At 38.7% G+C, this 17173-nt stretch overlaps 1 protein-coding gene across 6 annotated transcripts in view; it reads left to right on the forward strand.

Annotated features, from left to right (window-relative positions):
* Window positions 1–17173, forward strand: part of LOC143297771 (uncharacterized) — a 61497-nt gene that overhangs the window by 33426 nt on the left and 10898 nt on the right. For 5 of the 6 annotated variants that reach the window (XM_076610248.1, XM_076610245.1, XM_076610247.1 and 2 more), the window contains 2 exons: window positions 3536–3676; window positions 6991–7023. In XM_076610248.1, coding sequence (XP_076466363.1) covers window positions 3536–3676; window positions 6991–7023 — 174 coding nt within the window. The remainder of the gene's footprint in view (window positions 1–3535; window positions 3677–6990; window positions 7024–17173) is intronic. The other variant, XM_076610244.1, reaches the window with a different exon arrangement.

Genomic DNA, 17173 nt, shown 5'->3' on the forward strand with positions numbered 1-17173 from the left:
TAACTGATATTAATCCAACGCTGTCTTGTAAGCACGACAGAATAGTACACACATCTTTGAGTACCGAGAATCAGTGAAACACCGTAGCATCATAACTGATATCAGCATGTAAAATAATACATGAATAATAAACAATATAATAGAATCAGTGGCTTTGATATGATACTGGCAAACCAAGAGAACAAATAGTCTGCGCTCAATACGAGATTGGAAGAACTGTCATGGCTTAACCATTAAGTGGTGAATGAAGTTACACAAGTAATCCATTGCATAAAGCCAAATTAATATCAACATAACTAAGCTTGTACTCGATGTTTAAATCTCCTCTGCTGAAGTGAAGTGGGATAAGTAACCTAACCTTATCAGTGACAACAAATGAGAAAGAACACATCATATGCATTCACTAGAACATTCTGGAACAAACTGTCGGTGTCCAGAGACGTCATTGACTGTGATGTTAAAAAGAATCAAATGGAACACTGCTCCAAGCATATGACGACATGGCAATTTTCTAGATCAATCATAGCCGAGCTGTGATGACATGTCAAAGCAATAACTGAACCAAGTAAACCAAACTAACCGTGAAGAGTGGAGAGGAGTGGTGGCCAGGTCAGCAGCGGTGCCCCAACGGTCTGAACCCAGACTACGGGAGAGGTGAAGGTGAAGGTGAAGAAACCAAACTAAGGCAATATCAACATACTCATATGAACACAAGCAATGTGTCGGACAATTTACATATCATCAACGCATTCTACACACTAATACTTATAGCGATACGTAGCGAGACATTGTCTGTTGGGGCTGCGACACACACTGTGGGTGACACAACAGTCGGTGGTCAGCTTGCTGGCTATCGCCGCAAACGGGTTCTGGTGAAAGTGACCAGAGATCGCCCACTCCATCAATTTATGCAAGTTAAGTGGACTGCAAAGACCATTGCGTGTGCTGCGAAGCAGATCGGGTAAAATCAGGCTAAATCTGATAAGAATTGTGTCCAAGTTGTTTCAAGGTGTTCAGTAATAGATTTCTAAATGATTCCTGAACCGATCTACATTGGATAGGTCGCAAAAGAAAGAGCTCAACACCTACTTTCTAATGAGCATAAAGTGAAGTGCTGATTACTTACGATGAATTTATAATCTTAATTTAAGTCACCTGAACTGATCAGTTTTAAAGAGCTCATCTCAGAAAATTACAAACTGCGATAAATCAGTTTAACGTAGGCAAACATGAATGGTATAGATTTAAAGATGGAATTGTGACGATTCTGCCAGTATATAATACTTGCAGTTTACTGTCTGACAAAAGAGATATTAATTAAATATGCTGCGTCAGAAACATAGATTCCAGCTCAACCAATGACGTACAGCAAACTGGTTGGACAAGTTGTGTGGCTAGAAGCACAAAATGACGTAAGCTTAGCGTCAGATGAAATCTTTAGACTGACGAATGATTAAACTGAAATCAAGTATGTTTCTAACTGATTAAAGTGTGTGTGTAAGCGCAACAAATATTATATTGGAGTGAACGATACAGAGACCGGATTTAATAGATGTTTAGAGAATAGGTTTAGAATGGGCTTTGCATTCCAACCGGGATTGGCGTCACACATTCTGCATGGGTCGTTGAAGGCCAGCGGTTAGTTATGAAAAAAGCGTCTGCTATTGCTCAGTGTGCGAAACAGTTTCTGAAGACTGAGCTGAGCGCTTGGCTACACTATAGTCATTGATAGATATGACAGAATGAATGAGTGGTACATTAACTGGTTATGTTCAAAGCTAGTACACTGTGCTCAGTAAAAAGTTTATAGATTTCTCCATGCCCCATCATTTTGCTGAACTTTCAAATTATTTGATGGTTCTCATTGAATGCTTCTGAATCTTGCAGCTAACTTTGATCTTGCCGAAGACAAAAAACAAACAAACCCCCCCCCCAAAAAAAAAATCAACCAACAAACAACACCAGCTCACTAAGCATCCTAGGTTGTTGTTGTTTTTTTCTTGTGAATTGTTATTAGAGTCCTTGTGTGTTGTATGACAGAAACTCAGATGACAACTCTGTGTTATATATTGTATTACTTTTTATCACAACAGATTTCTCAGTGTAAAATTTGGGTTGCTGTCCATGGGGAGAGTTCATCTTTATTGTACAGCCCCCCCCCCCTCCCCTCTTCCCCTCCCCCCTTTATGTGTGTGTGTGGCTTTATTCTTTCTGCAAGTGTATTCACTTTACAATCAAAGTGGAATTTTCAACAGGGTTTTGACAGGGACAACGTTTTTATTGTCATGGGTCCTTTTACATGTGTTAAGGAACCTTGGTTCATCATCTCAGTCAAGCGACTGCCACCCAAACTACTGGAGTTCTAATAGAAGGGAGGAGTAAAAATAACAGTTTGTATATGGGACTCAAACCTGTGTACACTCAGATCTTAGGCGCATCACATACACACACACACACACACACACACACACACACACATACATACCTACACATATCGTTTGTCTAACATAGTTGTTGAGGACCTCTGCACTGGACTCAGTATCTGAATATGTGTGAAGATGGCTGATCAATCCACTTTGGGCACAGAATGGCCTGCCACATGTTGGGCAAAAGTGTGGGCATTTCAGTTTGTGTGCAGGCTGCTCTGGATTTGCCATAGTTCCTTCCTGTGTAGTGCCTCAGCAGTTCTTTTGCCTGAGATATGACAACCTTTGTGGATGGGGCTGCACTATGTTGAGCAGTCCTGTGCAACGGTTTCCCAGGTGGTGGTGTCAGTGACATGTAAGGGAGGCCATCAGATTGAAGCACAATTTTCTGTCCTGCAATAACATGTTTTTCCTGTAACAGTTCCTCAGAGAAGTTGCTTGGCGATGCACTCATCTGACATTCTGAATGTGTGCCCTGTCCATCAAGTCTGGCAGTGAGTGGACAGATGGCATTTCAGCCCAAGAGAACTTCCATGTCTGGTATTTTGTCCTGCTATTCAGTCCTCTAGATCTTTCAAAGGCAGGTCATGTGTTAGACGTTCAGCTGCCAGTTGTGCTATAGTCTGTTTCATTACTGTATAGGAGGGTAGGAAGCACTGTTTCTTGCTAGAATTTTAGGTTTGTTTACAGGCTGATTCCTGGACATTCACATACATTTACACACATTCTACCAAAGGCAGAGCTGGTTTCAGAATTCCTACTGTCTACTTCAGCATCAACAGTCACTGGTCATGAGAGGGTGCTGCCAAAATATGTGAATTGGTCTTTCACCTATAGGCTCTGCCTGTTCACTGAGACTGGGTTTTGTGTGGGATGCATGAGGAACTGGCTGGTGCATAACACCCATCTTTATGCTAAAGGTGAGCCCAAAGTTGTCACATGAGGCACAGACACACATACTGCTAAAAAGTAAAATAAAGGATACTCTTTCAGTCTTTGGCAAATGTATGCATTTCACAAATCATAGAATGATGATGTCAAAACATAAGATAAGGGGGAAAGCAGCTCCTGTCTGTATACTTTTACATACTGATGTGTTAATTCTACAGTACCAGGTGTACCAGTGGATCTGAACGGTGTCTGGAGTATACAGAAAAACGTCAGCTTGGTCAGCCACAGCTCTCGAGCCCCTGATCGCCTCAACCACAATGTCAACAAGGGCTTTTACTCCAGACATGGCGGTATGAAAGGTTGGTTATTTCACACAGTAAGAGTTGATTGTAATCTTACTGTTGAAAACTTACTTACGTTGGGGAGGTGATGTATGTGTACTTCTTTCCTGTATGATACTAGTACCCTGTAGAACTATCAATTATTCTGATATGATTTTTTTTTTTTTTTTAAAGAAAAAAAAAAGCATTCTCTCAAAATTAGATTTGGAAAAAAAACTCACCAGAATCTACACGCATCATTTCTTTCTATTTGTTGACTTTCTAAATTTCAGGTACTGCCGACACCTTTCTCCTGAGAGGAGTAATGACTGTTTCAACAAAATCATAACCACCTTGACAACTGTAGTTTTTTTTTGTACAATTGACATTTTTTCAACCCATTATATAAATTCAAATACAGACATACAAGCATGCATGTAGACACTCACATTTACAAGTTTCAATCTCCATCTCTTCATCTTTCCACCTGCATCAGCATGGGTCTCTTTGTGGCCAAAATGCAACAGCAAAGAACAGTCCAAGGGAGATAATTTTTCAGTACAAGATTGGATTTTACAGGAAAGGCAAAGCATATTCTCTCCCTTGCACAGCCACACCTCCCACCACCAGAGTTATTTCCCTTCCTATTCTGTACCTGGCCACATCAAGATTAAAAGAGTAATAATCAATTTTGAATTCAGTTCGTAAATGTCACATTCTGGTTGGTGCAAGTGTATGGTTTGATTAATAAACAACAGTCTTTGTACTGTTTCATACAGCTATATGATTTTTTTTTTTAATTCAGCTAATGCACAATGGAAACGATTTGCATGTTTAAAATCCACGCAAGAAAAAAAAAAGACTTCACAGTGGCTTTGTATGTGCTCATGGCACTTATGTCCTGATTTTGGATGACTGCTTGACAAAGATGTCCATATGAGGCCGAAGGAAAAAGGAACATCATTGGAGCACTTATATTTTGGTCAAAATCTTGATTTTTTTATTTGTAGTAGAAATGTTATGGTTCATTTGTTTTAATACAAAGGTTTCAATGAATGTCTGACGTCTTCTTGTAATTTACATTGTTATGACTATTCTCCCATATATTTTTTTTTCTTGTGCCAACAGATCCTTTAAATCATGTGCTTTCCCCCAAAAAATCACATTGATTTAGACTAAAAGAAATTGAAAAAAGAGCACTTTTTCCATGTAGTTCTCGCATCAGTGTGCCACACATGCTGTCCTGCCTGTTGATGTGTGATGATGCTGAGCTGTGTTTTTCTCTCTCTCTTTCTCTCTCTCTCTCGCTATATACATGTGTGTGTGTGTGTGTGTGCGCGCACACGCGCGCGCATATGTGTGTGTGTGTGTGCGCACACGCGCGTGTTGCTATAAACAACAAACATTTACCATGCAAGTCCTATACTGGTAGAAAGGAAGTAACTCTGCATTATACACCATAATGTTTGTCACAGTTTCTAGGCCCTTGTTAAAGTTCCCTTTCATCCTGCTGATATGACAGTTGACTTCAAGAAAGTGAAAAGTGGTCAGTCATGAAGCAATTGTGATACTTGACTTTACAATTGAGCTTTAAAAGGCAGTTGCGGAGTGAAGAGTTTTTAAGAACATATAAAAACTGTTGTATTTATTTCAGTAAGAAAAGGTTTTCCTCCAGAACTTATGATATCAGTCAACATTTTAAATGCTGAAGGCAAAAAGTTATTATTTTGAGAGATGAATTTCATGCCTTATACGTTGAAAAATATATCGGTATCTTGATTTTTTTTGGTTTCTTTTTATGCTGAATGTGTATGAGGTATAATAGATAACCAACTGAATGATCATTTCATCAGTAGTGTCACAGTTACTGTGTCATTCAATTCAATTGTCATGTGGTAAGACTACAACTGGCAATGATTGTCACATTCTAGCCTTCAGGGTTTTTCACTGCTTGTTTTTGACACCTTTGTATACAAAATGAGTGTATACTGTATGTATCAACCCTATTTCAGTCATCCTTTTCTCAGTGACTCTATCAATCCTTTTTCTGCCATCTGTTTCTGCATCTCTGTTTTCCTTGCTTCTTCATATATATGATGGTGAATTTTTAAAATTCTATAATCTATTTAGCATTTCACCTGGGTTTTTTTTCAATGGAATTTGTGTAATTGTGTGTGTGCATATGTGTGAGTGTGCATGAGTGTGTGTGAAATGTTGGAAAATGTATGAATATTTATGTGTTTTATTGTATGCTTTTTATGTTTTAGCAAAAGATTATTTGTTTTTGTTTAGTATTGTGTTTTTACTCTGATGTTTAAACCAGGCCCCTCTCTTTCCCTCATTCTGTCTCTTTCTTCCTCCTTCCTGCTTCTCACTCTCTCTCTCTCTCTCTCGGTCTGTCATTCAGGTCATATCTGTATCCATAAAAAAAATATCCAAATCATTCAGGTCATATTTTGGGAGTGTTTTGGTGGGTGTTGGTGAATTCTGTTGCAGTATTTTTGATATAGTATAGTCAGTAAAATTTGTTTATGGATGTGTGTATTGTGCATGTGTGAGAGAGCAGGAGTGGGGGGCGGGGATGCGGATGAGATGGACAGAGTTATTATGAAGGTCATATTATAAACATCATATTATTTTGTCATATATGTGGAAACATTTTTGGTGTGCATATTCAAGTTTTTTCATGCGGTTGATATGCTTTTAATTTTTTTTTCTGATTTTATATAAATCATATAATCATTTGAAGTCCCTCCTTTTATCCCCCCATTCCTCTATTCTTATTTATTTTATTGCTTTGCTTGTGTGATGCATTCATTGATGGTGTTTCAGTCTTGTGTAATGTGCAGTGGTGCGAGAGGATGAGTGAACAAACAACACAGTTTCCTTTGTCTGTTAACATCGGTGCAATTAAATTTCTTTGCTGTTCATGCGTGTGTGCGTGTGTGTGTGTGTGTGCGCGCGCGCGCGTGTGTGTGTGTGTGTGTGAGATGACTTTTGGGATTTATCTTGAATTGCAGACATAAAAAACATATATTAATCTAGCCCATTCATTCTTTCATTATCTATTTATAATTGATATAAATAATGAAAATGAACATCTTTTGATACAGCTGTTCCACACTAGGAATGCATGAATGACCCAACCAGTTTCTCTCTCTCTCTCTTCCATACAGTAGATTTTAAGGTGGCATTAGTAGGAATCACTCTTTGTATTTTTGTGATATGTTAGTATAGTGCTACTGACTGCATATAGGATAACACTTATGGTAAAGAAAGCTTACAACTGTAATTTTGATGATTATTGTAAAAAAATCTTCTCTGTTGTATCTAAAACTAATGTGATATTTCAGGGGGGAAGAATGCCAAACCTCCAGAAAAAACAGGTATGTGTACTGCAGTGACAGTCAAATGAAGTTGTTCAGTTTTATGTTGTTATTCATCTTTTATCATGTGTGCAATGTGTTTGTTCAATGTATTGGTGCCTGAAAACATTACAAGGGTTTAGTTCATGTGTACAGTGTGTATGCTCCATGTACTGGTGCCTGAAAACTTTGAACAAGTGATCATTTCAATGGAAAATAAAGCTCTTAGGTCAAGTCCAGTACTAGGGATGTTCTGAAAGTCCTTAGATTAAAAATTCATGCACACAGTAGTCTCAGTGAGGAAACAAAATTTTATTTTCTTCGCAGTAGCCTTTTCAAGCCATTTAGCTCATAAGGAACTTCACCCATTAAAGTTTACATTTCTGTAATGAAGTTCCAAATGTTTTGGAGCTTTGATTATTTTGAATTATTGACAGGTTTATGAGAAGTCCACTTCTGTTTGGAAGTTACTTTTGGAAAGAACACATCTTTCAAAACAAGTGTTAACATCTGGTACAGTGCATTCAAACACGATGGAAAACCCTTAAACTGGAAAGATGATTCCTGTCTAGGCTGATCTGCTCCAGCAAGCATTGCAGTCAGTAAAAAGGTGACAAGCGAGAATGCACTGATCACTTTTAGAAATAGACAGAACATAATATTGGATACTGAATCAGCTACAGTGAATTTGATTTGGCACAGATATTTTGGGGCGCACAAGCATTGTACCCATTGGTGCCCCGTTGTTTTTATGAGCAGATGAGGATGCTTGTGTAGACATGCACTCCAAGTTTCAATATGGACATTTCAAGGCTATTTGAGAAGTTGCCTGCGATTAGACTTGGTTCTATCATTCATATTTGGAGATCAAACAGCAGTTAACTGTTTGGGTGTTCCCACATAGTTCCACACCTGTCAAATACTGAACAGCTCAGAGCATTGGCAAGAAGATGGTGGCTTTGTTCTTTGGATAAAGCTGGACATGTGGTTAATGTTCTTCTAAAGGAGCACAACAGTATGCTCTTGGCATTTGAAGCTTTGGGTTACAGCTGGTACTGGTGGATTGATACACATCAACACCTTTGCTTTCAAAACAAACAACTATCTGGCAGCTGAGGTTGTCCATGCTTACTGACCCATCAAGTGCATTCCCCGGACTTTGCTCCCAGTGACTTCTTGTTTCCATGTTTCAAAAAGCAGGTGCAAGGAACCCACTTTGAGTGTCCAGATGCTCTAATCTGAGACTTAACAATGTCTGTCAAGGGTATTGACCAAATCACCTGTGTAATATGTTCAAAGTGCATGTGTCACAGCTCAAGGGAAACAATTTAAGAAAATGGCAGAACCAAATACAGTAAACTCTGGCTATACTTGCCATTCTGAGGAGATAGATTTAGAGTGCTGGTATGTCTGATGCCTGCTATAGCCGACCGATCGGGTATAGCAGCCACTTTTGGCCTTGTGGACGCCATATCCGATATCTCTGGATATTACAGAAATATTCTGGTTTATCCGATGTCAGACAGCAGGCACTATATGCACATGCATATTAATTGTGTATTGTTGGTATAAGCAATTATCTCCAATGTGCTCTGTGGTTTGTGGTGTGTGTGTGTGTGTGTGTGTGTGTGAGTGTGTGTGTGTGTGTGTGTGTATGTGTGTGTGTGTGTGTTTAACATTTCTCATTCTCATAAATCCTGGCTATAAAGTGTTATTTATACTTAGCATTGGGCCAACATGCACTTTGTAAAGTTCTGTGTTTGCATGTGCAAATTTCAATGCAATGTTTTGTTGTTGTTGTTTATCAGTGGTGGCTGCGGTTGTGATACAGAGAACGAACGAACGAATGGTTTATTCATATATAGGCCATAGCCCCTCATGAAGGGGTATTAATTTGAACAGCAACAAAAGACAGTAACATAATTTGCTGAGAAATAAACAATGGAAATACGACTATGAAATGAGTGTTTCTCCAAACCTGAAAGCCTTGTTCAAAAATAAGGAAAGATTACGTATGACATCAGGTCTTGTGCATGACATCAATAAACTCAATCTGAACAAACTAGGATGTGTGTAATATTTAGGATGGATAAATTTAGCTCTAATCACATTAAGTTTTGGACAACAGAGAACAAAGTGTACATCATCTTCTTTTGCCATTCTGCACAATGGACATAACATATCACAGTCATTATGAAATTCATATCTGGAACGGTGCACTTTCAAGTCAGAAATACCAAATCAAAATCTTGTTGTTACATATTTCAACTGTCTATGTATGTTCATTTTCAAATATTATTTAAGATCATGATTACAACAGAATGTTCTATACAAACTAAATCGTTCACTTGTATTAATGTGATTTTTCCAGTTCTGCCACCTGCAATCAATCAAATGTTGATGAAATAAACGTATAAAACCATTCATATTGACACCACCTTGATTTTCCCAGACATCACCAAAATCATTCTCATACAAACAAATGCGGACATTTGAAACCCAGTTTTTCTTTCCATTCATATCCAAGTCATACAACATTCTATATGCTTTATAAGGTAATCTAAAAGCATCCATCTGAATTAACTTGAGCCAGTAACGAATACAGCTAACTGCAGAATTTACATTTATGGGATATCTGTCTGTCTCACCATAAACAAGATCATTCAGTGTTTGCATATCTAGACATAAATACTTTTTGATTGCACATAAATGAACGGACTCAGTAAACTGAAGCTTTCTCTAACCCCCATATTTTGGAACCATATCGTAAAACTGAATGTACCTGTGAATCAAATAGTTTGAAAAATAGCTCAAAAGAATTGTTATTAATACAGAGAGAGAGAGAGACAGGCAGACAGACAGGAAAAGGAGGATTGAGAGAGAGAGAGAGAGAGAGATTTTGCAAGTGTGTGTGTCTGGCGAATTTTGTTATGGTGTTGAAAAACATTAAGGACACAACCACATCAACAATAAAAACACAACATTGAAATACATGTAATCGTCACAGTGTTTATAAACATTAAATTCTAAAAGACAGAATGAATATGTGGGGTACATATGTATTTATTTCGTCTTTTACAAAGTCAGTCACTGAAATGAAGCAGAATACAGGCCCAGTATAGTGATTTAAGAAGACTTGGTATGTGCTAATTTTTAATGAAATCAGTCACTGGCATGAAATAAATGAAGAAATTAGGTGCAGTAATGCTCAGTGAAATCAGTCAGTAAACGAAATAGACACTATAGGTCTAATACACTCAGTAAAGAGGGATGTGGACATTGCATCTTAGTTAGTCATTAAGCAAAATATAAATTAGGTCCAACATACTCAGTAAAGAGGGCTCTGGAAACGTATTTTTAAGATAAAGTATAATTTAGGTCCAATACAATCAGTAGAGAGGGTTGTGGGTATGTACACCATTTTTGCCAGATTAGTCATTAAAGCAAAGTTGAAATTGGGTTATATACACAAACTAAAGAGGCTCTGGGCCCTGAACACGAGGAATATGGGATGGAGCAAGAGGTCAGTTTCTGGGTCAAAACTTACAGTCCACCTTCTTGTTCTCATTCTTCACCCATTACACCTCTTGCCCGAGACTAGTTAAAATAATGATGGGACTCTCCTCACTGATGATTACTGGTGCAGAAATTTGATAGTTACACGTGGCGATTGATGGTGCAATACGGTCATAGTGGTTGCACAACATCAAGTACTCAAGACCTCCGCTCGTGCTGAGCTGGAGTGGAGAGAAGAGAAGCCACCGGTATTCAAAGTCTTGGCCACGTGGCGCCATTTTCTTGCTACTGGGAATTGGGATCAGCATGCACACCCCTCGCTGCAGCAGCACGGCACTGGCGTAGATTTCACAGGTAGTGGTCCACTTGCCTAACTTTCGCATTTCCCTCACATGGCGTGTCATGTCACCACCGTCAGTGTACTGAGCAAACACCACTGACCAGGGTGCTGGTCAATCAAGTCACAAACTGATTGCCTAAACTCGGCATGGAAGCTCTCTGTGCCACAATGTTCTTTGGAGAGACAGTGGAAGAAACAAAATTTAATGATATCACCACTGACGCAGTCCACCTGTGTTTCCATACTGGATAGTACAGGATCAGTTAGTCATAGACAGGGTAGGAGGGAGGAGGAGTTATGTCACTGAGCGTGACAGTGTTCTCTTAGAGAAACAAACGGAGAAGCGGCAAGAGGTGAAGGAGAATGGATAGGCGGAGGAGAATGGAAAGATGGCGGAGGGCAAGGAGATGAGTTGTGAAGGGGGTGGAGGAGGGGGTGGAGGGGTAGGGTGAGGGGACGAAGCAAGAGGAGGGGGTGAAGGGGAAGAAGGGGTATGACGAGGAGGTTCGTTTCCTTTGAAGCATGCATGTAGATGACAGTTGCACCTATGCGATCTTTTCCAGGAAAGAAGGCAACAAAAGATTAATGTATGGATACCGAAGTATGGCAATGGATGATATGGAGGGAAGAACTGATGGAAATCGTGAAATCCATACATGCTACACCACATCTGCCAAGCAGATGCCTGACCAGCAGCGTAACCCAACGCGCTTAGTCAGGCCTGAAATCGTGAAAGGATAGATGTAATGACACAGAGCATAAGCGAGAGGAGGAAAAGTGACAGTGGAGGAAGTTTAAAACACAGGTTACATGGAATTGTATTTTATATTTATTTTGCTTTGCTTTTTGTTTATTTTGTTTTATATTGTTATGTCTCTTTCTTTAAGTCAGCTTTGAGTGAAATAGGCATGGCACTACACCTGAAAATGAGAATATTTACTTTAATATTTACTTTAATAACACTTTCAGGTGTCTGTATGTTTGTGTGACATAAACAACGTAATGTCTCAACAGCCTGTCTAGCAAAGCAGTATTTTTAGACCATAGTTAAAGCCTCAGACCTTGAGGTTAAAGAATGATGGGCCTTCACTGCTTGTGATATCTGACAATAATCAGAATTATTAGGTATTCCTGGGGACGGGACTAGGCATCATCAACAAACAACACACAACTGGTTTTGGACAAATAACACACTTGAGCATATTACTGACCCCTTTAAAAACAAATTCCAACAAAACAAAGACGCCGGACAAAAACTTATTCACGAGGACCAGACAGGGTTTATAGCAGGACGGTACATAGGAGACAATATACGAACATTGTACGACATGATAAGCTACCTAGAAAAAAGAAATCTGCCTGGTCTTTTAGTCTCCATAGACTTTGAGAAAGCCTTTGACTCTGTCAATTGGAATTATATTCAAAATGTTCTGAAAGCGTTTGGTTTTGGAAAGGATATTAGTCAATGGATACATACCTTTTATAATAATATCAAAGCCTATGTGATAGTTAACGGAAAAAGGTCTCGAAGCTTCCCCATAGGCAGAGGGTGTAGACAAGGGGATCCACTATCACCATATTTATTTGTATTGTGTGCAGAGATACTAGCGTGTAAAATTCGGGAAGATGAAGAAATTAAAGGGATACAGATTTCAGACGTAGAATTCAAAATAAGCCAGTTTGCAGATGACACTTCATTCACGCTTGACGGAGATAGAAAATCTTACAATAAGTTATTTGATACATTAAATTCTTTTGAAGAAATTTCAGGTTTAAAATTAAATATTGAAAAAACAGTTAATGTATGGTTAGGTAGAAATAAGAATTCAAATGTAAAGTATTTAACAGAAAAACGTATGAATTGGAATCCTAAGAAATTTAAAATCCTTAGCATTTGGTTTATGAATGATTTATCACACTTGACAGAATTTAACGTAGAAGACAAACTAATGGAAGTTAGAAATTTATTCAAGATTTGGTCTAAACGATCGTGTACACCACTAGGAAGGGTAGCTATATTAAAATCCCTCATACTGTCTAAACTAGTGTACCTGTGGATGTTGTTACCAAACCCACCAGACAGTGAAATTAAAAAACTTCAGAATATGTGTTTTGAATTTGTATGGGACAAGAAGCCGGACAAAATAAAACGAATACACTCAGTTCACAGTATTGAAAATGGGGGCATTGGATTACCAAACATACACGCATTTATACAAGCACTGAAACTGTCCTGGGTGAGGAAACTCTATGTAGGAAATTTCAAATGGAAAAGAATATTACAAACCACTTGCCCGGAAATAGCTAGGTTAAACTGTTATGGCTCAAAGAGGTTCTTAAAAGATAATTATAATAACTTTTGGAAAGACGTTATGAAAGCTTATGACAGTTTCAACACACATACTGAACTAGATAACAGTAAAGAGTTATTAGCTGAACCCATCTTTTTCAATGCTAAATTTAGAATTGACAACAATCCTTTTCATTTTAAGAACTGGACTGCAAAAAATGCATTTTTCGTGCGTGATATTCTGGATGAAAACTGCCAGTTTTTAAGGCAGGAAGACTTTTTTAAGAAGTGGGGAATAAGAACGAATTACCTAAATTACCTTAGTTGCATTCAATCAATCAAAGAATACATCAGAAAAAGAAATATAATATTAGAGAATCATGACAACAATGAAAATAGTAAGGCGTTAAAAACCATTTGTGGGGTAAAAAAGGGAACACGGATTTATTACGATATAATCTTGGAGAAAAACGAAATTTTTGACATGAAAGCTTTTATGAAATGGGAAAATAGGTTAGGTACACAGATTGACTGGAAGAAAACATTGAAAAAGATAGATAGAATCAAAGAAATAAAGATGAAATGGTTTCAGCTTAGAATATGTCATGGAATTTTAGTATCAAATATCATCCTAAAAAACATGGGTGTAGTTGACGATGACAAATGCAATTTCTGTTATATTGAAAAAGACACAGTGCAATATTATTTATGGTTTTGTCCAGTTACGCAAACCTTTTGGCAGGACTTTAATAAGCTATTGAGAGAGAAATGTGAAAACTGTGAACGACTGTCATTGAACTTTGAATTGGCATTGTTTGGAACTGATGATAAAAATACAATGGATGATACTTTAGATTTAATGTTATTATGGGCAAAATTTTTTATACACAGGAGTAGAATCAATCAAATAAAACCAACTCTGCAAGCATTCCTGCTTGACCTCAAGTATAGATACAAGTTAGAAAAGCATATACACACAATGGAAATGAATTACTGTGATTTTGTTAAAAAATGGCTACCATACTCTGTGTTGGTAATAGAACATTGAGTAAAATGAAAACTGCCATCATAATGCAGTATATGAATGATGCATGTTTGATAGAATTTTTAACAATATCAGAAATGAGTATACTGCAAAATTTGACATGTTTGTGCATCAATTTTTGATAAAAGAAGTAAGCTGCCACAGGTAATGGATAACATAATTATAATAATCCTCTAATAACACACTTTATAAAAACAACAACAAAAAACAAAAAACAACAGCAACTGGTGCTCCTTGAAACTATTTCAACATGTATACATGCCATGATGTGACATTTGGTATCTTGTTTATCTTGTTCTTTATTATTTGTTATTGTTCTTCATCTTATTATTACTATTATAAGTATTATCATATTGAAAAAACCCTTGTATCTCAACAGATTAATGATTTTTTTCTTCTTTTTTTTTTCGATGATCATTGATGGACCAAATGTTTTGCTATGTGAATGTTGAATCACATTAATGTCGTGAAAAGTCAAAATATAACCTTGTGTACAAGGGGAAAAAAAAAAAAAGAAAAAAAAAAAAAAAGACGCCGGACAAAGAAAGGCAGAACTGACAGCAGTATGATCCATTTAAGGGAGATATGCCTTATGAACTGCAGATCCCTTCAAGTTTCACAATATTAGTCAGTTGTTATAGCACTGTACCAGATGGACACCATTGCATGAGTATATTATTTTTAACGTAATCCTCTGCAAGTTGAATTATCAGTATGCCTGTTCCCAACCCTTGTCCTGTACCCAAGACTGTGCAAGTGCTAATTGTCATGCCCATTTGCCACACCCTTTTTCAGCCAAACCACTTTGCCGTAGATTTTCATAATAGCTTTTGACACTTAAATCTACTCTTTGTAAAAATCATATCCGCTCATCCAAAAACTGTTAAACATTTAGTACTTCTGTGCAATGTAAAAAAACCCAAAACTTAATTTGAGCTTATAGACATGCAGTGGTAGAGCAGTTTTTATACAGCCGAGGAACATCTTGAGCTCAGAGTGCTGTCAAAACAGATTAAAATCTGGCATTTCAATGGCAACTACTGTGCTTTTCTGGGATGTGTTAAATCAAGAAAAATACTTGTCATTGAGCGATGGAAGAACATGTTATGTACCAAGTCAAGACATACTGAGTAGCATGCGCATTCCATTTCATAAGACAATTTCAATATCTGTGTTCACTTTCTCACCATGGTTTGAGCTGGATAAAATGTACAAGGGTGAAATTGCAATCTCTGTCAGCTTAGAAAGAGAGACAAAACAAGACAAGACAAAATGGTGTATCGTACATCGGCCTCAGACCACTATACAAACACATGGGAAAAGGGTGGGGTGGGGGTTAGGGGGCAGGGTCTGGATGCGGTTGGGTGTCGGAGGGGGTATAAATAAATTTATACATACCAATAGCAAGAACATTGTTACGATATGAATTGGCGTGCTGGCAAATCTCAACAGAATCAGAAAAGCTGATAAAAACTCGTTGGGGATGTTTTTTTTTAGTTATTATCAATGATATCGTTCAGCCGGTAAAAACTTAAGGGATGACAAACTTCTTTAATGATCACACACACAAACACACACACACACTGATTTTAATAATGATAATAATAATAATCAATAATTACAATGATGATGATAATAATATGATGATAATAATATGTGGTGTGTCCATCGAGATCGATGATGACCATCGTTGTCATCCAGCTGGGGGATGGGGGCAGGGTGGTGGTGGGGTGGGGGGGAGGATGCTCATGAATCTATCTGTGAATGCGCAAATGGCTGAATAGTCCAATCTTCGCACGAAATGTTCGCTGACAGTTGGGGCAGACAAAGACAGGCATACCATTGTCAGGGAGCTTGTTTGCCCGTGACTTTCTGGCCTGCCTCTTCTGAACAGCTGCAGCAATCCTGTTGGCCTCGCACAACTTGGCGCCTTTGTGCCCAGCAGCGCGCCATTTGTCACGGTCCACTGCAGATTCCTCCCAGGAGTCAGGGTTGATATCAAACGCTTTCAGAGAGACTTTCAGAGTATCTCTGAAGCGCTTCTTCTGACCTCCGTGTGATCTCTTCCCTTGTTGCAGCTCGCCATAGAAGAGCCTTTTGGGCAGCCGATGGTCTGGCATGCGCGCCACGTGTCCAGCCCAGCGAAGCTGGGACTGCATCAGGATGGTGAAGATGCTGGGAAGGGTGGCTTTTGCGAGCACCTGTGTCTGGGGTTATGTCTTGCCACTTGATGTTCAGTAGCTTCCTGAGGCATGTTGTGTGGAAGTGGTTCAGCTTCTTGGCATGTCGTTGGTACACTGTCCAAGTTTCGCAGGCGTACAGTAGTGTGGGGAGAACTGCTGCTCTGTAGACCTTTAGCTTGGTCTCAAGACTAATGCCTCTTCTGTTCCAGACATTTGCATTGAGTCTACCAAAAGTTGCGCTTGCTCTTGTAATCCTGACGTTCACTTCATCGTCGATGGTCGCATTTCGTGACAGTGTGCTGCCAAGGTATGTGAACCGCTCCACCGCACTGAGTCTCTGACCGTTGACTGTGACGTTGGGCTCAACGTAGGGTTTCCCTGGGGCTGGCTGATGGAGAACTTCAGTTTTCCTCGTGCTGATGGTAAGGCCGAAGTTCCTGCTGGCAGTGGCAAACTTGTCGACGCTGAGTTGCATGTCAGCTTCAGATCCAGCGTTGAGGGCACAATCATCAGCAAACAAAAAGTCTCTGATGATGTCTGTCATGACCTTCGTTTTTGCTTGAAGCCTTCTGAGGTTAAACAACTTGCCATCTGTTCGGTACTTTAGGCCGATTCCAACATCGCCATCTCTGAAGGCATCAGTAAGCATTGCAGAGAACATGAGGCTGAACAGCGTTGGAGCCAGGACACAGCCTTGCTTGACACCATTTGTGACAGCAAAAGGAGCAGATGTTTCGCCTTTGTCCTGGACTCGAGCCTGCATGCCTTCATGGAATTGGCTGACCAAGGAAATAAAT

Source organism: Babylonia areolata, chromosome 23 (assembly GCF_041734735.1).
Source record: "Babylonia areolata isolate BAREFJ2019XMU chromosome 23, ASM4173473v1, whole genome shotgun sequence".
Taxonomy (NCBI): Eukaryota; Metazoa; Mollusca; class Gastropoda; order Neogastropoda; family Buccinidae; genus Babylonia; species Babylonia areolata.